The sequence below is a fragment of the Oncorhynchus mykiss genome, chromosome 4 (genome assembly GCF_057628025.1).
Source record: "Oncorhynchus mykiss isolate SJ-2025 chromosome 4, ASM5762802v1, whole genome shotgun sequence".
NCBI classification, from domain to species: Eukaryota; Metazoa; Chordata; class Actinopteri; order Salmoniformes; family Salmonidae; genus Oncorhynchus; species Oncorhynchus mykiss.
In genome coordinates this window covers 41,266,224-41,289,249 of record NC_143025.1, presented here as the reverse complement: position 1 = coordinate 41,289,249, position 23,026 = coordinate 41,266,224, and the positions used below count along the sequence as shown (strand labels likewise).

The window sequence follows — 23,026 nt, the reverse complement described above, 5'->3', positions numbered from 1 at the left end:
CGCTCCCTCTCGCTCTGTGTCTGCGTGTGTGTGTGTGTGTGTGTGTGTGCGTTTGTGTGTGTGTGTTCTATCTCCCACAGCTCTGCTGACCTGCCGTCCAGATGAGTTCCAGTGTGGTGATGGATCCTGTATTCATGGCAGCAAACAGTGTAACGGGGTTCGTGACTGTCCTGACTTCAGCGATGAGGCTGGCTGTATCAACGGTGGGTTGGCCTTACTGACCGTCCCCTCTTCCCCTGTGTCTTCCTCCATGCCCAGTAGTTAGTCCCCTTACCTTCTCTCCTGGGTGTATAGTTGACAGATGTTCCACTGGTCTGAAATAACTGCTAATGTTTTCCTAATTTCCCCTCGTCATTTACCACAATATCTCGTACCCTTCTCTGTATTGTGTTGTACACTGCATGGCCAAAAGTTGCTTGTCGAACATCTCATTCCAAAATCCTGGGCATTAATATGAAGTTGCTGTAACAGCCTCCATCCACTCTTCTGGAAAGGCTTTCCACTAGATGTAAGAAGATGAAGGGGGACTTGCTTCCATTCAGCCGCAAGGTCATTAGTGAGGGTGGGCACTGATGTTGGGTGATTACATTTGGCGATCCAATTCATCGCAAAGTGTTTTGATGGGGTTGAGGTTAGGGCTCTGTGCAGGCCAGTCAAGTTCTTCCACACCGATCTCGACAAAGCATTTCTGTATGGACCTCGGGTTGTGCACTGTGGCATTCTCATGCTGAAACGGGAACGGGCCTTCCCCAAACTGTTGCCACAAAGTTGGAAGCACAGAATCGTCTCGAATGTCATTGTATGCTTTACCGTTAAGATTTCTCTTCAGTGGAACTAAGGGGCCTAGCCCGAACCATGAAAAACAGCCCAAGACCATTATTCCTCCTCCACCAAACTTTACAGTTGGCACTATGCATTCGGGCAGGTAGCGTGCCCCAGGCATCCGCCAAACCCAGATTTGTCTGTCAGACTGTCAGATGGTGAAGCGTGATTCATCACTCCAGAGAACGCGTTTCCACTGCCCCAGTGGCGGCGAGCTTTAAACCACTCCGGCCGACTCTTGGCATTGCTCATGGTGATCTTAGACTTGTGTGCGGCTGCTCGGCCATCAAAAACCTATTTCATGAAGCTCCCCACGAACAGTTCTTGTGCTGACGTTGCTTCCAAAGGTAGTTTGGCTACACTCGCATTAACATCTGCTAACCAATTGTATGTGACTAATGAAATTTGATTTGATTTGACTCGTTAGTGAGTGTTGCAACAGGGCGGACAGACAATTTTGTACCCACTACGCACTTCAGCACTCGTCGGTCCCGTTCTGTGAGCTTGTATGGCCTGAGCCGTTGTTGCCCCTAGACATTTCCACTTCACAATAACAGTATTTACAGTTGACCGGGGCAGCTCTAGCAGGGCAGAAATTTGACGAACTGACTTGTTTGAAAGGTGGCATTCTATGACGGTGCCACGTTGGAAATCACTGAGTTCTTCAGTAAGGCCATTTTATGGCTGTGTTCTTCTATTTATTTAAATTGTTTATTTCTTTATGGGGTAGATCAATTTTAATATTGTAGATTGTGGCTTCCTTCGATGTAATTGTCTGCATTATTTCCAATGCCCCGTATATATATTTTTTGTAAATATATATATATATATACAGTACCAGTCAAAAGTTTGGACACACCTACTCATTCAAGGGTTTTTCTTTATTTTTACTGTTATCTGCATTGTAGATTAATAGTGAAGACATCAAAACTATGAAATAACACATATGGAATCATGTAGTAACCAAAAATGGGTTAAACAAATCCAAATATATTTTATATTTGAGATTCTTCAAAGTAGCACCCATTTGCCTTGATGACAGCTTTGCACACTCTTGGAATTCTCTCAACCAGCTTCATGAGGTAAATGTAATGCATTTAAATGAATTGATTTCCTCCTTATTGTGTTTGAGCCAGTCAGTTGTGTTGTGACAAGGTACACAAGATAGCCCTATTTGGTAAAAGACCAAGTCCATATTATGGCAAGAACAGCTCAAATAAGCAAAGAGAAACAACAGTCCATCATTTCTTCAAGACATGAAGGTCAGTCAATCTAGAAAATTTCAATTTCAATAAGTTTTTTCAAGTGCAGTCGCAAAAACCATCAAACGCTATGAGGAAACTGGCTCTTACGAGGACCGCCACAGGAAAGGAAGACCCAGAGTTACCCCTGCTGCAGAGGATAAGTTCATTAGAGTTACCAGTCTCAGAAATCAGCAATTGACTGCATCTCAGATTGCAGCCCAAATAAATGCTTCACAGAGTTCAAGTAGCAGACACATCTCAACATTAACTGTTCGGAGGAGACTGCTTGAATCAGGCCTTCATGGTCGAATTGCTGTAAAGAAACCACTACGAAAGGACACCAATAATAAGAAGAGACTTGCTTAGGCCAAGAAACATAAGCAATGGACTTTAGATCGGTGGAAATCTGTCCTTTGGTCTGATGAGTCCAAATTTGAGATTTTTGGTTCCAACCTCCGTGTCCTTGTGAGACGCACAGTAGGTGAATGGATGATCTCTGCATGTGTGGTTCCCATCGTGAAGCATGTAGGAGGAGGTGTGAGAGTGCTTTACTGGTGACGCTGTCTGGGATTTTTTTTAGATTTCAAGGCACACTTAACCAGCATGGCTACCACAGCATTTTGCAGCGATTGGCCATCCCATCTGGTTTGCGCTTAGTTGGACTATCAAAAGGACAATGGCCTAAAACACACCACCAGGCTGTGTAAGGGCAATTTGACCAAGAAGGAGAGGGATGGTGCTGCATCAGATGACAGTCACCCGTCCTCAACCCAATTGAAATGGTTTGGGATGAGTTGGACCGCAGAGTGAAGGAAAAGCAGCCAACAAGTGTGGTACTGTTGAAAAAGCACTCCAACCTCATGAAACTGGTTGAGAGAAGATTGTGCAAAGCTGTCATTTTTTTAAATGGTATTATTTAACCTTTATTTAACTAGGCAAGTCAGTTAAGAACAAATTGTTATTTACAATCACGGCCTACCGGGGAACAGTGGGTAGAACGCCGGATTTTTACCTTGTCAGCTCAGGTATTCGATCCAGCAATCTGGCCCAACGCTCTAACCACTAGGCTACCTGCCACCTCTACTTTGAAGAATATCAAATATTTTGGTTTGTTTAACACATTTTTGGTTACTACATGATTCCATATGTGTTATTTCATAGTTTTATGTCATCACTATTATTCTACAATGTAGAACATTTAAAAAAATACAGAAAAACCCTTGAATGAGTAGGTGTGTCCAAACTTTTGACTTACCATATATATATATATATATATATATACAGTGCCTTGCGAAAGTATTCGGCCCCCTTGAACTTTGCGACCTTTTGCCACATTTCAGGCTTCAAACATAAAGATATAAAACTGTATTTTTTTGTGAAGAATCAACAACAAGTGGGACACAATCATGAAGTGGAACGACATTTATTGGATATTTCAAACTTTTTTAACAAATCAAAAACTGAAAAATTGGGCGTGCAAAATTATTCAGCCCCCTTAAGTTAATACTTTGTAGCGCCACCTTTTGCTGCGATTACAGCTGTAAGTCGCTTGGGGTATGTCTCTATCAGTTTTGCACATCGAGAGACTGAAATTCTTTCCCATTCCTCCTTGCAAAACAGCTCGAGCTCAGTGAGGTTGGATGGAGAGCATTCGTGAACAGCAGTTTTCAGTTCTTTCCACAGATTCTCGATTGGATTCAGGTCTGGACTTTGACTTGGCCATTCTAACACCTGGATATGTTTATTTTTGAACCATTCCATTGTAGATTTTGCTTTATGTTTTGGATCATTGTCTTGTTGGAAGACAAATCTCCGTCCCAGTCTCAGGTCTTTTGCAGACTCCATCAGGTTTTCTTCCAGAATGGTCCTGTATTTGGCTCCATCCATCTTCCCATCAATTTTAACCATCTTCCCTGTCCCTGCTGAAGAAAAGCAGGCCCAAACCATGATGCTGCCACCACCATGTTTGACAGTGGGGATGGTGTGTTCAGCTGTGTTGCTTTTACGCCAAATATAACGTTTTGCATTGTTGCCAATGTTTGCTTGTGGCAAACTTTAAACAACACTTTTTATGGATATCTTTAAGAAATGGCTTTCTTCTTGCCACTCTTCCATAAAGGCCAGATTTGTGCAATATACGACTGATTGTTGTCCTATGGACAGAGTCTCCCACCTCAGCTGTAGATCTATGCAGAGTGATCATGGGCCTCTTGGCTGCATCTCTGATCAGTCTTCTCCTTGTATGAGCTGAAAGTTTAGAGGGACGGCCAGGTCTTGGTAGATTTGCAGTGGTCTGATACTCCTTCCATTTCAATATTATCGCTTGCACAGTGCTCCTTGGGATGTTTAAAGCTTGGGAAATCTTTTTGTATCCAAATCAGGCTTTAAACTTCTTCACAACAGTATCTCGGACCTGCCTGGTGTGTTCCTTGTTCTTCATGATGCTCTCTGCGCTTTTAACGGACCTCTGAGACTATCACAGTGCAGGTGCATTTATACGGAGACTTGATTACACACAGGTGGATTGTATTTATCATCATTAGTCATTTAGGTCAACATTGGATCATTCAGAGATCCTCACTGAACTTCTGGAGACAGTTTGCTGCACTGAAAGTAAAGGGGCTGAATAATTTTGCACGCCCAATTTTTCAGTTTTTGATTTGTTAAAAAGGTTTGAAATCTTCCAATAAATGTCGTTCCACTTCATGATTGTGTCCCACTTGTTGTTGATTCTTCACAAAAAAATACAGTTTTATATCTTTATGTTTGAAGCCTGAAATGTGGCAAAAGGTCGCAAAGTTCAAGGGGGCCGAATACTTTCGCAAGGCACTGTATATATATATATATATATATATATTCACATATCTTTTTAAAATATTTATGTTTTATTATCTACGGAGTTAGCTCCAGGTATATGTTGCAATTCTTCAGCCAGTCCTGGACCTGTGACCAAAAACAAGTTACATATGGACTGTACCAAAATAAATGATCTAATGACTGAAAATAGTGGCTGAAATAGCTGAATCCACTCATGTCAATGGGTATCCAAATACTTTTGTATATATAGTGTATTTTGAATTAATACACTATCATCTTCTCTACTGCAGGTACAGAGTGCTAAGCTACCAAATTATCATTGTTACTTATTTTATAACCCCACCCCCAGGCCAATAGCAGTGTCTGGAAAGCAGATTACTTATTTTATGCAATCATGCCCGAGGAATCAGAGTAGGGACACGCATTGGAAATCAAACACTTGTTGTAAGCTTTTGCAAGGTAATGATCTGTGTATTTTTCTACCCTCTGTCTTTTCCAGCCACTAAGTGTGATGGCCCCAGGAAGTTTATGTGCAAGAATGGAGAGTGTATCGACAGCAGCAAGGTGTGTGATGCCATCGAAGACTGCAAGGACTGGTCAGACGAACCTATGAAGGAGTGCGGTAAGACACACACGAATGCATTAACGCACGCCGGCACACACCCAACCCACACGCACACACCTATTAGTGTCCAGTTGACATGCAGATGGTCACTCTGGTAGTAATCGGAGCTTCATTTGATCGAGGGGGAATAAATTAGGATAATTCTCAGCTCGCTCGTTACCGTCAAATACCAACTCTTCCCTTGAGGTTGTTCACGGCAAGGAAACAGGCTCAGACTACATTACCCATAAAGCACCATATGGATTAGCGCTCCACCATAGATAATACGCAATTTGTTTAGGCAATATTGCTGAGGAAAATTGCTGGCAACGGAGAGGGGTATGAGACACTGGAGCAATGATGAGCAATGAGCAACATGGACTTGAATAATAGATGACATATGAAGCATAGATCTTTAAAACAGAATTTCACCATTAATTTACTAATCTCCTATATCTAGTTTTAGCCAGTTGATTGCCACAGCTGTACTGAAATTCATCAGCTAACAAACAAGCAATCAAGAGGTGTTGCCCCTGCTCTGTCCATCCACTCAAACTGCTGCCAGTCAAGTTGATGGCAATGCAGACGTAAGGATAACAAGATTTAGCAAACTTCATTATCATAAGCTAGAAAAATGTGAATGGCATTAAGCTAACTAGCTAGCCAGCTAATTAAACATACAAAAAAAATGAAATGTAAATGGCTAGCTGGCTAATTTAGCCAGTTTGTTCCATTGACTTTGCATGAGCTCCGGTTACCTTGCTAAACGATTAGCATGCGCCCCACCATGGATTTGTTTCGTCGGTTAAACATGAACACAATGTAACGTACCATGATCATATATTGTAGTGAGGAAACATTTGACACGTGACTGGACAACATTTCACTCCAAAACGGGAGTTCATTTTCTCTCACTTCTGCTCCAAAACGGTCGTATTGAATCCCCTGAGTCAAAACATGTTAGAAACACCTTTGGCAGCGATTACAGCTCGGGGGAAAGATTGCAGAGGGGGGGGGAGGGTTACATTTTTATGTAGAAGGACTGAGAAGCTCCGTTCTGTTGACTTAAAAAAAAGACATGCTACTCTAAAATGAATGAAAATCTCATTTTTCTGACACCATCGACAATATAATTTCCAGCTCAAGATATGAGCCCAATGACATTTGAAAATTATTTCTTAAAATATTTTTTTACTGACATCATGGGGTTGTTAAGTACTAATTTCTAATTGGCTTGAACGGCATTCTAGATTATGCATTATTTCCCATGTGCATGGTAAAATTCATGGCTATAGTTAATTCTTACATGTTCAATGTTTGAGCTGCTCTTGAAACCAAAAGTCAAATTGAAAACATTACTGGAATTGTTGAATTTGATTTTCATAATAGCAAACTAAGACTGATGGTTTGGTTAGCTAAAATAGCAAGTCTTGTCTGGTTACCAAGGCAACGACTTCATCTCCCAGTATCTGGTGTAAAGCAGACTGAAGCAGGTTTTCCTCTAGTATTTGGCCATGCAGATTTTTTTTTTCATCCTGAAAAATTATTTGCCGATGTCAAGCATACCCATAACATGATGCATGAAAATAGGGAGGTTACTCAGTGATGTATTGTGTTGGATTTGCCCCAAACATAACGCTTTGCATTTAGGCCAAAAGTGTATTCCTTTCCCATTTTATTTTTTGCAGTATTACTTTAGTGCCTTGTTGCATACGGGATACGTGTTTTAGAATATTTTTATTCTGTATATTTGTATTCTTCTTTTCACCCTGTCATTTAGATCATTATTGTGGAGTCACGACAATGTTGTTGATCCATCCTCAGTTTTCTCCCATCACAGTCATTGAACTCCGTAGCTGTTTTCAAATCACCAATGGCCTCATGGTGACATCCCTGAGCAGTTACCTTCCTGTTCTGCAGCTCAGTTCAGAAGGATGACTGAATCTTTGATGTGTCTGGGTGGTTTAATACATCATCGACAGCATAATTATTCACTTGACCATGCTTAAAGAGATATTAAATATCTGATGTGTTATAGTTAAAACCTCTTTGGGCTGAGATCCCGCTAACAGGATCGATAGGACAACAACAGCCAGTGAAAGTGCAGGGCGCCAAATTCAAACAACAGAAATCTCATAATTAAAATTCCTCAAACATACAAGTATTTCACACCATTTTAAAGATACACTTCTTGTTAAACACACCACAGTGTCCGATTTCAAATAGGCTTTACGTCGAAAGCACCACAAACGATTATGTTCGATCAGAGCCAAGTCACAGAAAAACACAGACATTTTTCCAGCCAAAGAGAGGAGTCACAAAAATCAGAAATAGAGATAGAATTAATTACTAACCTTTGATGATCTTCATCAGATGACACGCATAGGACTTCATGTTACACAATACATGTATGCTTTGTTCAATAAAGTTCATATTTATATAAAAACATCTCAGTATACTTTGGCGCGTTATGTTCAGTATTTCCAAAAACATCCAGTGATTTTGCAGAGAGCCACATCAATTTACAGAAATACTCATCATAAATGTTGATGAAAATACAAGTGTTATACATGGAACTTTAGATACACTTCTCCTTAATGCAACCGCTGTGTCAGATTTAAAAAAAACTTTACGGAAAAGGCATACCATGCAATAATCTGAGTACGGCGCTCAGAGACCAAAACAACCCAAACAGGTATCCGCCATGTCCAAATACCTCCTTGTTGTTAGCGCGTTCAGCCCAGTAATCCAAATTCATGACACACGAGCAGATGAAAAGTCCAAAAATTCCATTACAGACTGTAGAAACATGTCAAACGAAGTATAGAATCAATCTTTAGGATGTTTTTAACATAAATCTTCAATAATGTTCCAACCAGAGAATTCCTTTGTCTGTAGAAATGCAATGGAACAGAGTTTGCTCTCACGTGAATGAGCCTCACGAGCTCATGGCAATCTGCCAGAGCCCTGACTCATTCCCCTCTCATTCACCCCCACTTCACAGTAGAAGCATCAAACAAGGTTCTAAAGACTGTTGACATCTAGTGGAAACCTTAGGAAGTGCAACATGACCAATATCCCACTGTATCTTCAATAAGGAATGAGTTGAAAAACGACAAACCTCAGATTTTCTTAAAATGTGAGACTTGATTTGCCATAATAAAATGAATTACAGTGCATTTGGAAAGTATTCAGACCACTTGGTTTTTTCTTACGTTACCGCCTTATTCTAAAATTTATTAAATTGTTTTTCCCCCTCATCAATCTACACACAATACCCCATAATTACGAAGCAAAAACTAGTTTTTAGGCAAATTTATGAAGAATAAACAACTGAAATATAACATTTACATACGTATTCAGACCCTATACTCAGTACTTTGTTGAAGCACCTTTGGCAGCGATTACAGCCTCAAATCTTCTTGGGTATGACGCTACAAGCTTGGCACACCTGTATTTTGGGAGTTTCTCCAATTCTTCTTTGCAAATCCTCTCAAGCTCTGTCAATTTGGATGGGGAGCATTGCTGCACAGCTATTTGTAGGTCTTTACAGAGATGTTCGATCAGGTTCAAGTCCGGGCTCTGACTGGGCCACTTAAGGACATTCAGAGACTTGTCCCAAAGCCACTCCTGTTGGAAGGTAAAGCTGAAGTCCTGAATGCCCTGGAGACGGTTTTCATCAAGGATCTCTCTGTACTTTGCTCCGTTCATCTTTGCCTCGATGCTGACTTGTTTCCCAGTCCATGCCGCTGAAAACATGATGATGCTGCCACCACCAGCATGATGCTGCCACCACCATGCTTCACCCTAGGGATGGTGCCAGGTTTCCTCCAGACATGACGCTTGGCATTCAGGCCAAAGACTTCAATCTTGGTTTCATCAGAGCAGAGAATCTTGTTTCCCATGGTCTGACAGTATTTAGGTGCCTTTTTGGGAAACTCCATGCAGACTGCCATGTGCCTTTTACTGTGGAGTGGCTTCTATCTGGCCACTACCATAAAGGCCTGATTGCTGGAGTGCTGCAGAGATGCTTGTCCTTCTGGAAGGTTCTCCCATCTCCACAGAGGAACTCTAGAGCTTTGCCAGAGTGACCATCGGGTTCTTGGTCACCTCCCTGACCAAGGCCCTTCTCCCCCGATTGCTTAGTTTGTCCGGGCGGCCAGCTTGGTGGTTCCAAACTTCTTCCATTTAAGAATGATGGAGGCCACTGTGTTCTTGGGGACCTTCAATTCTGCGGAATTGGTACCCTTCCCCAGACAAAAAGGCTTTATTACAGACAGAAATACTCCTCAGCACACACCCCCCTCCCCTCAGACGATCCCGCAGGTGAAGAAACCAGATGTGGAGGTCCTGGGCTAAATTCTCTAAAACAACGTTATTATGGTAGAGAAATGTACAACAGCTCTGGTGGACATTCCTGCAGTCATCATGACAATTGTACTAAACTTGAGACACCTGTGGCATTGTGTTGTGTGGCCCTTTATTGTTCCCAGCACAAGTTGCACCTATGTAATGATCATGCTTTTTAATCAGCTTCTTGATATGCTACACCTGTCAGGTTGATAGATTATCTTGATAAAGGCTCAAATACTCACTAACAGGGATGTAAATACATTTGTGCACCACATTTTTGAGAAATGAGGTGTGTATGGAACATTTCTGGGATCATGTTGCGTTTATAATTTTGTTCACTGTATAATTACAGCTTTTACATTTTTATTAATTCGTAAAAATGCGTCAAATTTTCTTTTCATTTTGACATTCCGGAGTATTTTTTCCAGATCAATGACAAAAACATCACAATTAGATGCAACAAAATGTGACCAAATCCAAGGGGGGGGTGAATATTTATGATACCCATCGTACATAGCTCTGTGACATTAGATATCTTTACTTTGCAGTACATCTTTATGTTCTGTTGGAATTGTATTACATTACATTGATGTGTGTATTACTGAAGCTGTATACGCATTTGCCGGTCTTGTTTTATCTTGATGCCACGTTCTCTAGCTATAGTATAAGTGGACATGTACTGTTTGTTATTCATTAACATGAAAGTTAAGATATTCATAAATGACCAGCTTGTGTTTGTACAACATCCTCCAGCCTCCCCCTGTCTTCCTCTCACGCATGACTGTACCAATAATGAGGTGTCAGCTCTCAACCCCACTCTACCCGCTAGGCTTATCAGGGCTCTACGCTGAAATGTTTTACAAGGAGCACAAATAGAAATGTCGGAGCACACAAAGAAATGTAAGAGCACAATGGAAAATATTTGAGATATTGAAGTGGTAATCTGCAGTTGGGTGTTTCATATTTTTCTAGGGGCATGGTCCTGCCAAATAAAAATTCTACAAATCGCAGCACTGTAAAGCCCTGCTTATGGGAGGGAGGGTGACGGGGAGACAGGAAAACAGAGCGATAACGTGATATAAGGAATGGTGGAGAGAGAAAGAGGGGGTTAAGGGAGGATGGATACTGAAAGGGGAACAGAATGAAAGAGAGGGAAGGTAAGGAGGAGGGATGGATAAAGGGATAGGAGGAGGGATGGATAGAGGAAGGTAAGGAGGAGGGATGGATAAAGGGATAGGAGGAGGGATGGATAGAGGAAGGTAAGGAGGAGGGATGGATAAAGGGATAGGAGGAGGGATGGGTAGAGGAAGGTAAGGAGGAGGGATGGCTAAAGGGATAGGAGGAGGGATGGATAGAGGAAGGTAAGGAGGAGGGATGGATAAAGGGATAGGAGGAGGGATGGATAAAGGAAGGTAAGGAGGAGGGATGGATAAAGGGATAGGAGGAGGGATGGGTAGAGGAAGGTAAGGAGGAGGGATGGCTAAAGGGATAGGAGGAGGGATGGATAGAGGAAGGTAAGGAGGAGGGATGGATAAAGGGATAGGAGGAGGGATGGATAGAGGAAGGTAAGGAGGAGGGATGGATAAAGGGATAGGAGGAGGGATGGATAGAGGAAGGTAAGGAGGAGGGATGGATAAAGGGATAGGAGGAGGGATGGATAGAGGAAGGTAAGGAGGAGGGATGGATAAAGGGATAGGAGGAGGGATGGATAGAGGAAGGTAAGGAGGAGGGATGGATAAAGGGATAGGAGGAGGGATGGGTAGAGGAAGGTAAGGAGGAGGGATGGATAAAGGGATAGGAGGAGGGATGGATAAAGGAAGGTAAGGAGGAGGGACGGATAGAGGAAGGTAAGGATTAGGGATGGATAAAGGGATAGGAGGAGGGATGGATAGAGGAAGGTAAGGAGGAGGGATGGATAAAGGGATAGGAGGAGGGATGGATAGAGGAAGATAAGGAGGAGGGATGGATAGAGGGATAGGAGGAGGAGTAGGAGGGATAGATAGAGGGATAGGAGGAGGGATGAATGGATAAGGGGAGGAGGAGCCGGAATGGATAGAGGGATAAGGGGAGGAAACCTGCTCCCCAAAGGAAATCAGATTAGCGAGGGGCATCTGGTGCGAAGCCACCCCCTTCTGAGCCCCGCCCCAGTGCATTCTGGAACGGTTCCAGGTGTCTGATAGCAGCACATTCCCCTAGAGGCAACCTCAGACACACACACACATATAGGCCAATATCTTGGTTGTTTTATTTATGTTTGACTCCCCTTCTTCTATTTCTCCCTTCATCCCTCTCTTTCTAGGTGTGAATGAGTGCGCAGACAACAATGGAGGCTGCTCTCACGTCTGCAGAGACCGGAGGATTGGCTATGAGTGTGACTGTCCCGCTGGATACAAACTAATGGACAAGAAGACCTGTGGAGGTAGAGTCCCATACAATATGTCCCTCTCAGCCAAGCCTTACCAATGATTGCGCTCTCTGAAAATTGCCACACATTTCCTTCTCTTCTCATGCTCTCTCGTTCCAGGCGGTAGCTACTTAGAGTAAATGGCCCAAATATCTCTCTGTCTCCTGCTGTCCATCCTGTCTTAGTAAAGACAGAGTGTGTCCAGTGGAATTGATGCGCTTCTGATATCCCTCCTCAGACATAGACGAGTGTGAGAACCCTGATGCCTGCGGCCAGATCTGCGTCAACTACAAAGGAGACTACAAGTGTGAATGTTACGAGGGCTATGAGATGGACCCCAGCACCAAAACCTGCAAGGCCGTGGGTGAGTGAGACAGCCCATAATGTCCCCGGCAACCACAGAAGAGACATGGACACACATACACGCGCACAAGCATGCATATGCACACAAACACACACACACACACACATCCCAGTAACATCATCGTCTGTTCTCAGCCTGTCCAATATGAAAGGACTTTCTTTGTATGCAGGGCGGTCGGAAAAAGGCAAATATTTGCCTTTGCTTCTCTGGGCGGTAATTAAAAGAGAACCATTCCCTCCGTGTCTCTCCCTTGCTATGGGGGGCCTGTCAGGGCACTGTAGGACACAGCCTGGCATTGTCCCTCACCGTGCCCCACGGTAAACACGCTAGCCTGGCCATGAATAGCAACCAATGCCCTGGTCTTAACTTTGGGCCCTCTCTCAGACTCAGACTGTAGGGAAATACATGGTTTGTGATTAGCATCATCATTCTTAGGTTGGATCATTACATGGTAATGAGGGGGCTTAAGCGGGAACGGGCTCGGCTTTGCTCTAAGTGGCGTGGAAAATGCCATTGATTACCTTCCATCCGAGAACGCACATCTTTATTACTGTTAGAGTGAGCACATACTCAGAAAGCTCGGGCCGTTTATTATTAGAGCGGAAGGGAGGGGGACAGTGTGTCGGTGTGTGTGTGTCTGTGTATGTATGTGTGTATTATTGTAATAGTTCCTGGTAGGGCTGTGACGGTAATTGAATACCCGTGTAACTGACGGTTATGGATGAAGGCCGTCATGAAAATGAGCCAACCGTCAAAACCGTTTAAATGGGCACACATTCATTTTGGGAGAATTTTAGATAAACTTGATCTAATAGCAGGAGTGTTGACTAATGATCATAAGCGATTGTTTCGTTAACTTAGTCTGTCGATTGAACGTTCTACATCTCCTCTTTCCAACTGTCGTTTGATGCTCCAGCTGCTAAACCGTCTGATGTGCGGGGTTGTAGAAGCGCTAGCCTATAGGCTATGGCACTTCAGGGGGGGGGGGGGGGGGAATAGTTTGATGTGTGGACTTTCTTGTATTCATATAGACTAATCAACAGTGAAAAAAAGGCTATGGACATGTGTGTATTTGTTTCTATTTTAACGATTGTCAATTTCATTATCCTACTATCGCATAGCTGTCGCACTCCTCTTCATACTGTACTTTCCTTATCAATTCATCTAACCTACTTTCGGAAAGCCTAATGTGGCCTAGGTTTTTTTTAATACGTTTTAAGGAAAATATAAATATTTGCTCTTGTCTCCTAGTTTTTTTTTTTCATACGTTTTAAGGAAAATATAAATATTTGCTCTTGTCTCCTAGGTTTTTTTTCATACGTTTTAAGGAAAATAGAAATATTTGCTCTTGTCTCTGATATACTCTGGTGGCTTTGATTGACGGGTCATTTTACGGGGTTGTGAGTTCGCAGATTCTCTCTATAGGGCTATAGAGTATGTCCATTCAGAAAGTTTCCTAAAGTAGCATGTCTGGACATCTCTTTATTGAGAATCAAACGCTCCTGTCAAAGATTTAATCTGATAAAAGGCCTATTTTCAGTAGTTTAGGCTACATAATTTCTCTCATTACGGCGTCCTCTCGCCATCGACCGCTACGAATATTTAAGGGAAAAGTGGGAGAAAACCCATCGGACTTAATATTTTCATATGTGGAAAAGGCAACAGACAAAGACAAGGTAAGCATATACATTTTTATATTGACATTTTAGTAATTTAGCAGATGCTATTTTCCAGAGCGACTGCCTATTAGTGCACAATTAGGGTGTAGGGTTTTTCTGCAGAGCCTGAAGGTAAGGAGGGGAAGTTCCTCTTGCTGCTCCGTAGCCAAGTACCATGGTCTTGTAGTGGATGAGAGCTTCGACTGCAAGCCAGTGGAGTGTGCAGGGGAGAGGGGTGACATGGGAGAATTTGGGACGTTTGAACACCTGGTGGGCTGCATATATCTTTCTTTTGACTCAATGCGACAGATCCTCCCCAACCTGGGATTTCTTCATTTGCAGATGTAATATTTACAAGTGATAACAAAGTGTAATGGCTTGTTTCAAATAGGTGTTTATTAAGAAGCATATCCATGTAAACAAGTGAAGAAACAGAAACCCCTTTTCACATGGGGGCCTTAACAGCCCTAAGACAACAGTAACATTCATTTAAATAAAATGGACACTTCAAAAATGATATGAAACATAAATGGAAAAAGAAGAGAAAAAGGAAAACAACAAAGTGTGATTCAGCAGTGAAATGGCACGTTTCTTTTGAGTCAATACGAAAATGTGACGATCCTCTCCAATCTGACATTTCTTCATTCGTATACTAGACTAATATTTAGAGGTAGTAACTTTGAATAATAACAATGAAATGCTACTGATAATAACAAAGTGTCGTGGTAATAATGAAGTTGTGGAGACAAACCTGCCGCCCGCGCGCGCGCACACACACATCAACAGACACACAACCTCATGCGTTCTCAGCGATGCGCACGCTCACACCAATTTACAGATAACACACGCTCACACCAATTTACAGATAGCACACGCTCACATTCCACTGTCTTAGGTTTATTACATTTACAGGAGCTGACAGCTGAAGTGACGATGTCGTTGAGCACATCACACGGAGCTGGAAACTTCAGGCTTTATTTGTGTTCTGGCCTGAAGGCACAAAGCCGTGTTCAGGGAACTCTATACCATTATTACCCTTCATCCAAACACTGATTCAAGGACATTGGCCCATTACTACAGCTTTTTCTTCCAACACTTTGAACTTTTTTACTGCTCACTGGAAATGCCCTTGGAGGCTGGATAGAGAAAGCATTATAAGAATACTTATTTGACTTACTTTCTGAAGTGTATTTGCCAGTTTTAATCTTAGCTACCACACATATTGATTTAGACAAAAGTATCCCATATGGCTCTGTAGTTACTACGAACAGTGTGTTGGCTAATTAAAACTACGACTCCCAGGTTGGTGTCATGTTGGGTTCACATGTTTCGTTCATTGTTATGAGCTGAACAGCTCTCTCCAGTTCTCCTACAAGTACAACTCGGCAAGTTGATTCCCACAAGTCATTTCACCACAGTAGTTTAATTGTATTGTTATTTTGTTTACCCTGGGTGCAGTATCACTCGCTAACAGTTAATGATGACATAACTGATTGGCTCTCACTGTTGCCTTTGTGCATTCGTGTGTGCCTGTGTCTGCAATTGTACTGCAGCATTCTCTACATCACAAACCGTCTGTTTCACAGCCCAATCCACATCATGCAAACAGTTAAATCCATATGTACTCTATTTTCATAAACACTGAGGTGTGCAGTTTTTTTCCCTTCATAATCAGATGATCGCTCCTGGAGATGGAGGAGGGAGAGAAATAAATGATTTTAATGTAAAAATCCATTAGATCCATGTCAGACTAGCACTTTAGAGAGCACTGTTTGTGATTGAGCCCATCCAGTCCTGGTGTCTGTGTCTGCTCTATAGCCTCTGTTCTAGTCTCATTATGACAGACTGGGGCTGAGCTGAGCAGAGGTACGGCCATACGAGACAGAGCTGGATGACATTGCTGCTTGTCTTAACAGATGCTCGGAAGGACACTGCACTGTTATATATGTAAATGGAGGGAGGAAGGGAGCATAGTGAGAGAGAGGAAAGAGACTAAAAGTAAGGGAGAGACTGAGGAGAAAAACACAGAGACGCAGAGAGATAGGCATGGCAGGGGGAAAGAGTAGGATCAGAGAGAAGAGGACAAAAAGAGAGATATAGAAGAGGAAGAGAGGGAAAACGAGAAACAGGAAAGCAACAGCCATATGGACAGGTCAGAGGGAGAAGATCCATTGCCTGGATGCCTCCCTACTGTTTAACCAGCCGTCCCCCCCCCCCCCCCCCCTCTCTCAATTCAATTCAATGGGCTTTATTGGCATGTGAAAAATACGTTTGCATTGCCAAAGCAAGTGGAATAGATAATAAACAAAAGTGAAATCAACGATACAAAACTGTAAACGTTACACTCACAAAAGTTCCAACGGAGAGACATTTAAAATGTCATATTATGGCTATAACAGTGTTTTAACGATGTGGAAATAGTTAAAGTACAAAAGGGTAAAATTCTCTCTCTCGCGCTCCCTCCTCTCGTTAGCTAATGTTAAGTTTGTTGGCTAGCCATGTCAAAAAATGTCCGATTGTCCGTTCTTAAATTCAGAGCATTTTGCTCTCGGGGCGTTCATAGCACGCTATGACACTGGCTGAGGAGTAGGACTGATCCCAGCGTTCATAGCGCGCTATGCCACTGGCTGAGGAGTAGGACTGATCCCAGCGTTCATAGTGGCGCTATGCCACTGGCTGAGGAGTAGGACTGATCCCAGCGTTCATAGTGGCGCTATGCCACTGGCTGAGGAGTAGGACTGATCCCAGCGTTCAACGGCAACCAAGCACCCAAGCTAACTGGCTAACTTTGTCTAGCTTTGCTAGCTATTTCCAGACACAAATGAGAGAACACCTCACTCTGACCATTTTACACAGAGCTGATTAGACTGTTTTCATGTTGTCGAGAGCATTGGTGACTGTAACTGTGCAGCTGGAAACAATTTAATAACGTTTTTATTTTTGCCGACGTTTACTGACATCGGCCATATTCAACGGGTGTTGAGCGTTCGTATATCAGATATTCTGTGCGCGAGTGCTCTGAAATCTGAGCAAATAGCCAGATCTGAGTAAATAGCCAGCCACACTTAGCTAAGAATGATGTGTATAATAAAGTCAATAAAATTTGGGTAGTTAGTTAGATAGCGGATAGTTAATATACTGCCTGGCAATGTTCGATGTATTAGTAGCCAACTAACGTTATGTAACTAGCTGACATACCTGTGCATACTGCTGTAATGCTAAGCGGTTCGTAAGGATAGCGTAGCATAACAACTTGTCAGCCAACATAACGTGTAACGGAACTTATTTGAAAAGTCATTACTTTATTACATTGCTCAACATTTTCTTAACATTTGTCATAATTAGTTGCATATGTCTTTATTTTGACTCAATGCGACAGATCCTCTCCAACCTGGCATTTCTTCGTTTGTAGATTTAATATTTATAAGTGATAACCTGATTAAGAATAATGAAATGCCATATTTAACTTTAGCTCATTTGTATTCATTATTGCAGAAAAATAAACTCCCAACAAGATCATTATTTACAAGTTAATAGTGAGCTAATTACAGAAAATAGCTTACGGTCATGAGTGTGACAAAATAGCAGGGCATTCTAACGGAGAATTTTGGAACTTGGTGTAAGGGTGTGTGTGCTGGTGTCAGGGAAGTCAGGCGTGGGAGATCGAACTTGGTATAAACGGAGCAGTTTAATAAGTGCTCAAAAACTCAGAAAACCAAAATATACTAAATAAAACAAGTGGGTATAAAACCCGTCGCACACCAGAACATAACTTGCACAATGCTTGCAAACAAACAATCACCGACAAGGACAATGAGGGGGAACAGAGGGTTAAATACACAACATGTAATGAATGGAATTGAAACCAGGTGTAATACAAGACAAGACAAAACCAAAGGAAAATTAAAAGGAGATCAGCGATGGCTTGAAGGTCGGTGACTTCGAACGCCGCCTGAACAAGGAAAGGGACCAACTACGGCGGAAGTCGTGACAGTTGAAGGTGGACATGGACGGTTCACAAATGCTCTCCATCCAACCTCACTGAGCTCGAGCTGTTTTGCAAGGAGGAATGGGAAAAAAATTCAGTCTCTCGATGTGCAAAACTGATAGAGACATACCCCAAGCGACTTACAGCTGTAATCGCAGCAAAAGGTGGCGCTACAAAGTATTAACTTATGTGGGCTGAATAATTTTGCACGCCCAATTTTTCAGTTTTTGATTTGTTAAAAAAGTTTGAAATATCCAATAAATGTCGTTCCACTTCATGATTGTGTCCCACTTGTTGTTGATTCTTCACAAAAAAATACAGTTTTATATCTTTATGTTTGAAGCCTGAAATGTGGCAAAAGGTCGCAAAGTTCAAGGGGGCCGAATACTTTCGCAAGGCACTGTAGGCGGTGTCAGAGGAAGGCCCAAAAAATTGTCAGAGACTCCAGTCACCCAAGTCATGTACTGTTTTCTCTGCTACCGCACGACAAGCGGTACTGAGGCACCAAGTCTAGGACCAAAAGGCTCCTTAACAGCTTCTACTCCCAAGCCATAAGACTACTGAACACTTAATCAAATGGCTAACAAACTATTTACATTGACCCCCCCCACCATTTGTTTTGTACACTGCTGCTACTCGCTGTTTATTATCTATGCATAGTTACTTCACCCCTACCTACATGTACAAATTTCCTCAACTAACCTGTATCCCCGCACATTGACTAGGTGCAGGTACCCCCTGTATATAGCCTCGTTGTTGTTATTTTATTGGGTTACTTTTTATTATTTTATATTTTTAAGTAATATTATTATTATTTATATTTATTTTTTTACTTTATCTGATAAATATTTTCTTAACTCTTTTCGCACTGTTGATTATTATTGTATTCGGCGCATGTGACAAATAAAGTTAGATTTTATTTGATGTTAAAGACAGGAGCTAGCTACATGGCAAACCAATCTGAACTCATCTCTTGGGAATGTCCAGCCCGTCCATTATCTCAGCCAGTCATGGCTAGCGGAAGGTTCCTGTAACCAACTAGGCTGGTAATTTATCAATTAGATTTTAGTATTTACAGATTTACAGATAATACTTTTGTTAAGGCACCTGAAAGTTAACATGTTCCATAAGGCATTTCTGACAAAAAAAACAACACAATTTTGCGTTTATGTAGTGAAGCGCGACATACGCCTAGTTTCCTGAAACGTATCACATATAGTGTTTTGGAGTTAAACTCTTTACATGTTTTTGCATGTGTTGGAGGGAAATACATAGACATCTCACATTAGTTTGACATAGTAACATTGGTCTGACAAGACAAGGGAAATTCTGCAGTTTTCTTGTGGATTTAGCAGAGAAGGCAAAGATGGGAATTTTCACATGAGTACGACAGACTACTGTTTTTAACGTAAATTGTAGTCTCACTAATACAGGGAATATGATGTGTCAACCTTTGTTATGTATTGCTAAACTCTTGTTTTCTCTAAGCTACTCTGGCCTAGGCAGACGTCTTTATTCTCCAATCTGCGTTAATCTAACGATCCAAGAGAGAATATATACACCCACTTAGACCTCCTGTCACTAAACATCAACCAACAACTCAGAATAGTCATATTTTCATCCTTCCCCTCCTGTTCCGTCACCCTCTGTGTTAACTAAGGTTTTTTCAATAACAGTAACTAACTGTGTTGTATGTCAAATCGATTCCCCAGACCCGGCTTCATATCTGCCCAGCCTTATCATTTTCAAAGCTTATCTTAATTGGCTGCAGGGCAGGGCTGAGTTACGGCAGATTAAAATGCATGTGGACTGTCCTGTCATCACACGCACACAAACACACGCACACGGAGGGGCTGACTCTGTAGTAGCTCAGGGATCAGAGAGCAGCTACCCCGCAGGATGGCTCTCTTTGATGACATCACCGGTCCGGGCCCTGGGAGCATGCTGATGTTGAAGCAGGAGTTTTATGGAGGATTTATCTATCACTGTGACAACAGGGATGGGAATGAGGGGGCTGGGGGCTATGTTGACAGAGGCAGCAGGACACCTCTCTCTTTCATTATCTCTCCCGCTCTCTTTCTTGATTTCCCTCTCTCTGTCTGTCAACGTCTTTTCTTTACCAATCACTCACTATCTGTTTACGTCTCTCTTTGTCTCTCCCTCCCTATGCATGCTGCCACTCATTCTCTGTCTGTCTGTCTTCTGTCTCTCTCTCGCTTTCTCTCTCTCTCGCTCTCCCTCCTCCCTAGTGGGAGAGCAGCTGAAATTGATGGGTACAAATCCAGCAGACAGGGAAGATGATTGAATCCTAACTCGCAGTGAAGATGAAAATATTTGCTCCCCGCGCTGTGGCCTGTGGGGGCCTGGGACTGAAAAACCCATCCAGGCGTGGCGGGGTTGTGTGTTTGCGTGCGTGTGTTTCTGTATGCTTGTGTATGTACGTATGTGTGTCTGTCCTGGTTCAATACATGCAGCCAACTCAGAGCGCCCTGGCCTGATGGAACAAGTGCCCCGACTTTTGTCTTGATTGTCTCCGGGATGAGGAGGGATGAGGGGAGACGGTGGAAAAGAGTGCGAGGGAGACGGGAGGGAGGGAGAGATGAGGCTCCATCCATCACTCTCAGCTCATTCCTGTCCATCACTGTCAGTTCAGGGCCATTTTAAAACACATTCACCCAGACCATGGGCCAGTTAACACCTGACTGCCTGTCTTTTTTTATCCCTCTCTCTCTCTCTCTCACTCTACCTCTCTCTCACTATATATCTGCCTCTCTTTCTCACTCTCTTTCTCCCTTCCTTACTTCTCGCTCTCTCTCCAATTAACTCTTGCTCTCTCTCTCTCTTTCTCACACTGTCTCTCTCTATCATCTTTCTCTCTCTCACTCATCCTCTCTCTCTCTCGCCCTCCCACCATCTAGACACAGATAACAGATACTTGAGATGGGGATTCTCTGAGGAGGTTGGAGAGAGAACCGCTCTTGAAGGGTGTGGGCTTACTGGGCTACATGTTGAGAACAGTGTCTCTATGACCCTCATCTCAAATCAAAATTGTATTAAATCCTTTTACTCGTAAATGTCAGTTGTGGATAAACAATGGAAAGCTTACTTATGGGCTCTTCCCAATAATGCTGAGAGAAAGAGAAGAGGGAAATAATAGAAAGTGAAACACGCAATGATAAAAGTACTAATAGATACACAATGATTAACGATAGCTCGGCTATATACAAGGGGTACCAGTACCGGATCGATGTGCAGTGGAAGATATGTACATGTCACTTTTTCCCTTCACTTTTGGTTATTTGAAACAAAATCATCTCCAAAATATCGTTATTTTTTTAACAAAGCGATTATTATTATTATTAACCTTGCATTATAATGATATAAAAGCCCCTTAGATATTCTCACAGGTCAGATTTGCCCTAACGAAAAAATGCGTCTTTGATATTCATTTAGAATCCTCCATTCCTCTAAATGTAATTATTGAAGGAGAGTCACGTCCTTGGCATAGAGTCAGGCGACATTGGCGGAGTTGAAGAGAGCGAGGAACGAGATGGAGTCACAATTCATGCCAGGCAATTATTTCAACTACATTTTAGTTGAAACAAGTTCGATCAGGTTTAAATCAGGAGACCTACATGTAGAGATAAAAATATAGATATTTAGATATATTGTTGAATAATGTGCTGTTAAAATTGTTGTAGGTCTTATGTTTTTATTTAACCTTTATTTTACTACATAAAGGTCTACTTCCTGTGCTGGTGTCTTGACCCAGTTTATTCCCCCATTTGCAATGCAAGCCATAAGGAATTACTATGGGAATAAATGGAAGGAAATGCAAGAGGAAAGGGGGGTAAAGTAAGGAACTTCTCTGTCGGCCCTGGAGGCCTGGGCTTTTAGCAGGACAATAGACACGATGTGGTACCAAAAACACCTCTCTGAAATAGGGTCCGACATATCTCTTGATGATGCTCGGGCCGATTCCGGTGTGAGTTATCTGGCCTAAATGTATTACTTGGGTCTCGGGCCGATTGTGGCTACCCTCTGGCAGATGAGGGCTGCTTTATATAATTAACATTTCATTATTTATTTATTTCCCATATTTTATCATTGTTTCTGTGATCAAAACATGTAATTAACATTTAAATTAAGTTCTTTAAGAGTCCTGTTTAAGTAGTATTTTAGTATTTTGATACTTTTTTATTTCGTTATGGATCCATAATGATTTACTATGGGAATAAATATCACTGAATGACATGTGGGCAACTATTTCAGCACCATTTCGCGCTGCTCTGAGACTTTTATTTCACTGAATCTCCGTTTGGGTATTGGTTAGCCTACAATTAGGGTGTGGAAATATTATGATTATTTTGCTCTTAGTACAGTAGCCTACCCCCGACCGGCAGAGGTGGAAAAAGTATTCAATTGTCATACATACATAAAAGTGAAGATACATTATTATAAAATGACTCAAGTAAAATTGAAAGTAACCCAGTGAAATACTACTCAGATTTTAAATGTACTTAAGTACAGTGGTGGAAAAAGTACTCGGTCACGTTGTACAGCGCCATATTTTCCTGAGGGTTTTGTTTTTCGTTTTTCTTGGAATAGAAACACCATAGTATTAATCAAATTAATTAAGCTACATTTCTTCAAATCAGTCCCATAGACTAAAATTCTCTAGTACAGTCAATATTAAAAAAGATACCCTCTGGTGGCCAAACTAGCACTTACTAGCATTAATGGCAACAATGGCTGACGCTTAAATAACGTGC

General features: G+C 42.1%; 1 protein-coding gene across 4 annotated transcripts in view; it reads left to right on the top strand.

Moving 5' to 3' along the window:
* Positions 1–23,026, top strand: part of LOC110521812 (low-density lipoprotein receptor-related protein 8) — a 261,008-nt gene that overhangs the window by 192,518 nt on the left and 45,464 nt on the right. For all 4 annotated transcript variants that reach the window (XM_036968636.2, XM_036968637.2, XM_036968635.2 and 1 more), the window contains exons 6-9: positions 81–203; positions 5,383–5,505; positions 12,140–12,259; positions 12,483–12,608. In XM_036968636.2, coding sequence (XP_036824531.1) covers positions 81–203; positions 5,383–5,505; positions 12,140–12,259; positions 12,483–12,608 — 492 coding nt within the window. The remainder of the gene's footprint in view (positions 1–80; positions 204–5,382; positions 5,506–12,139; positions 12,260–12,482; positions 12,609–23,026) is intronic.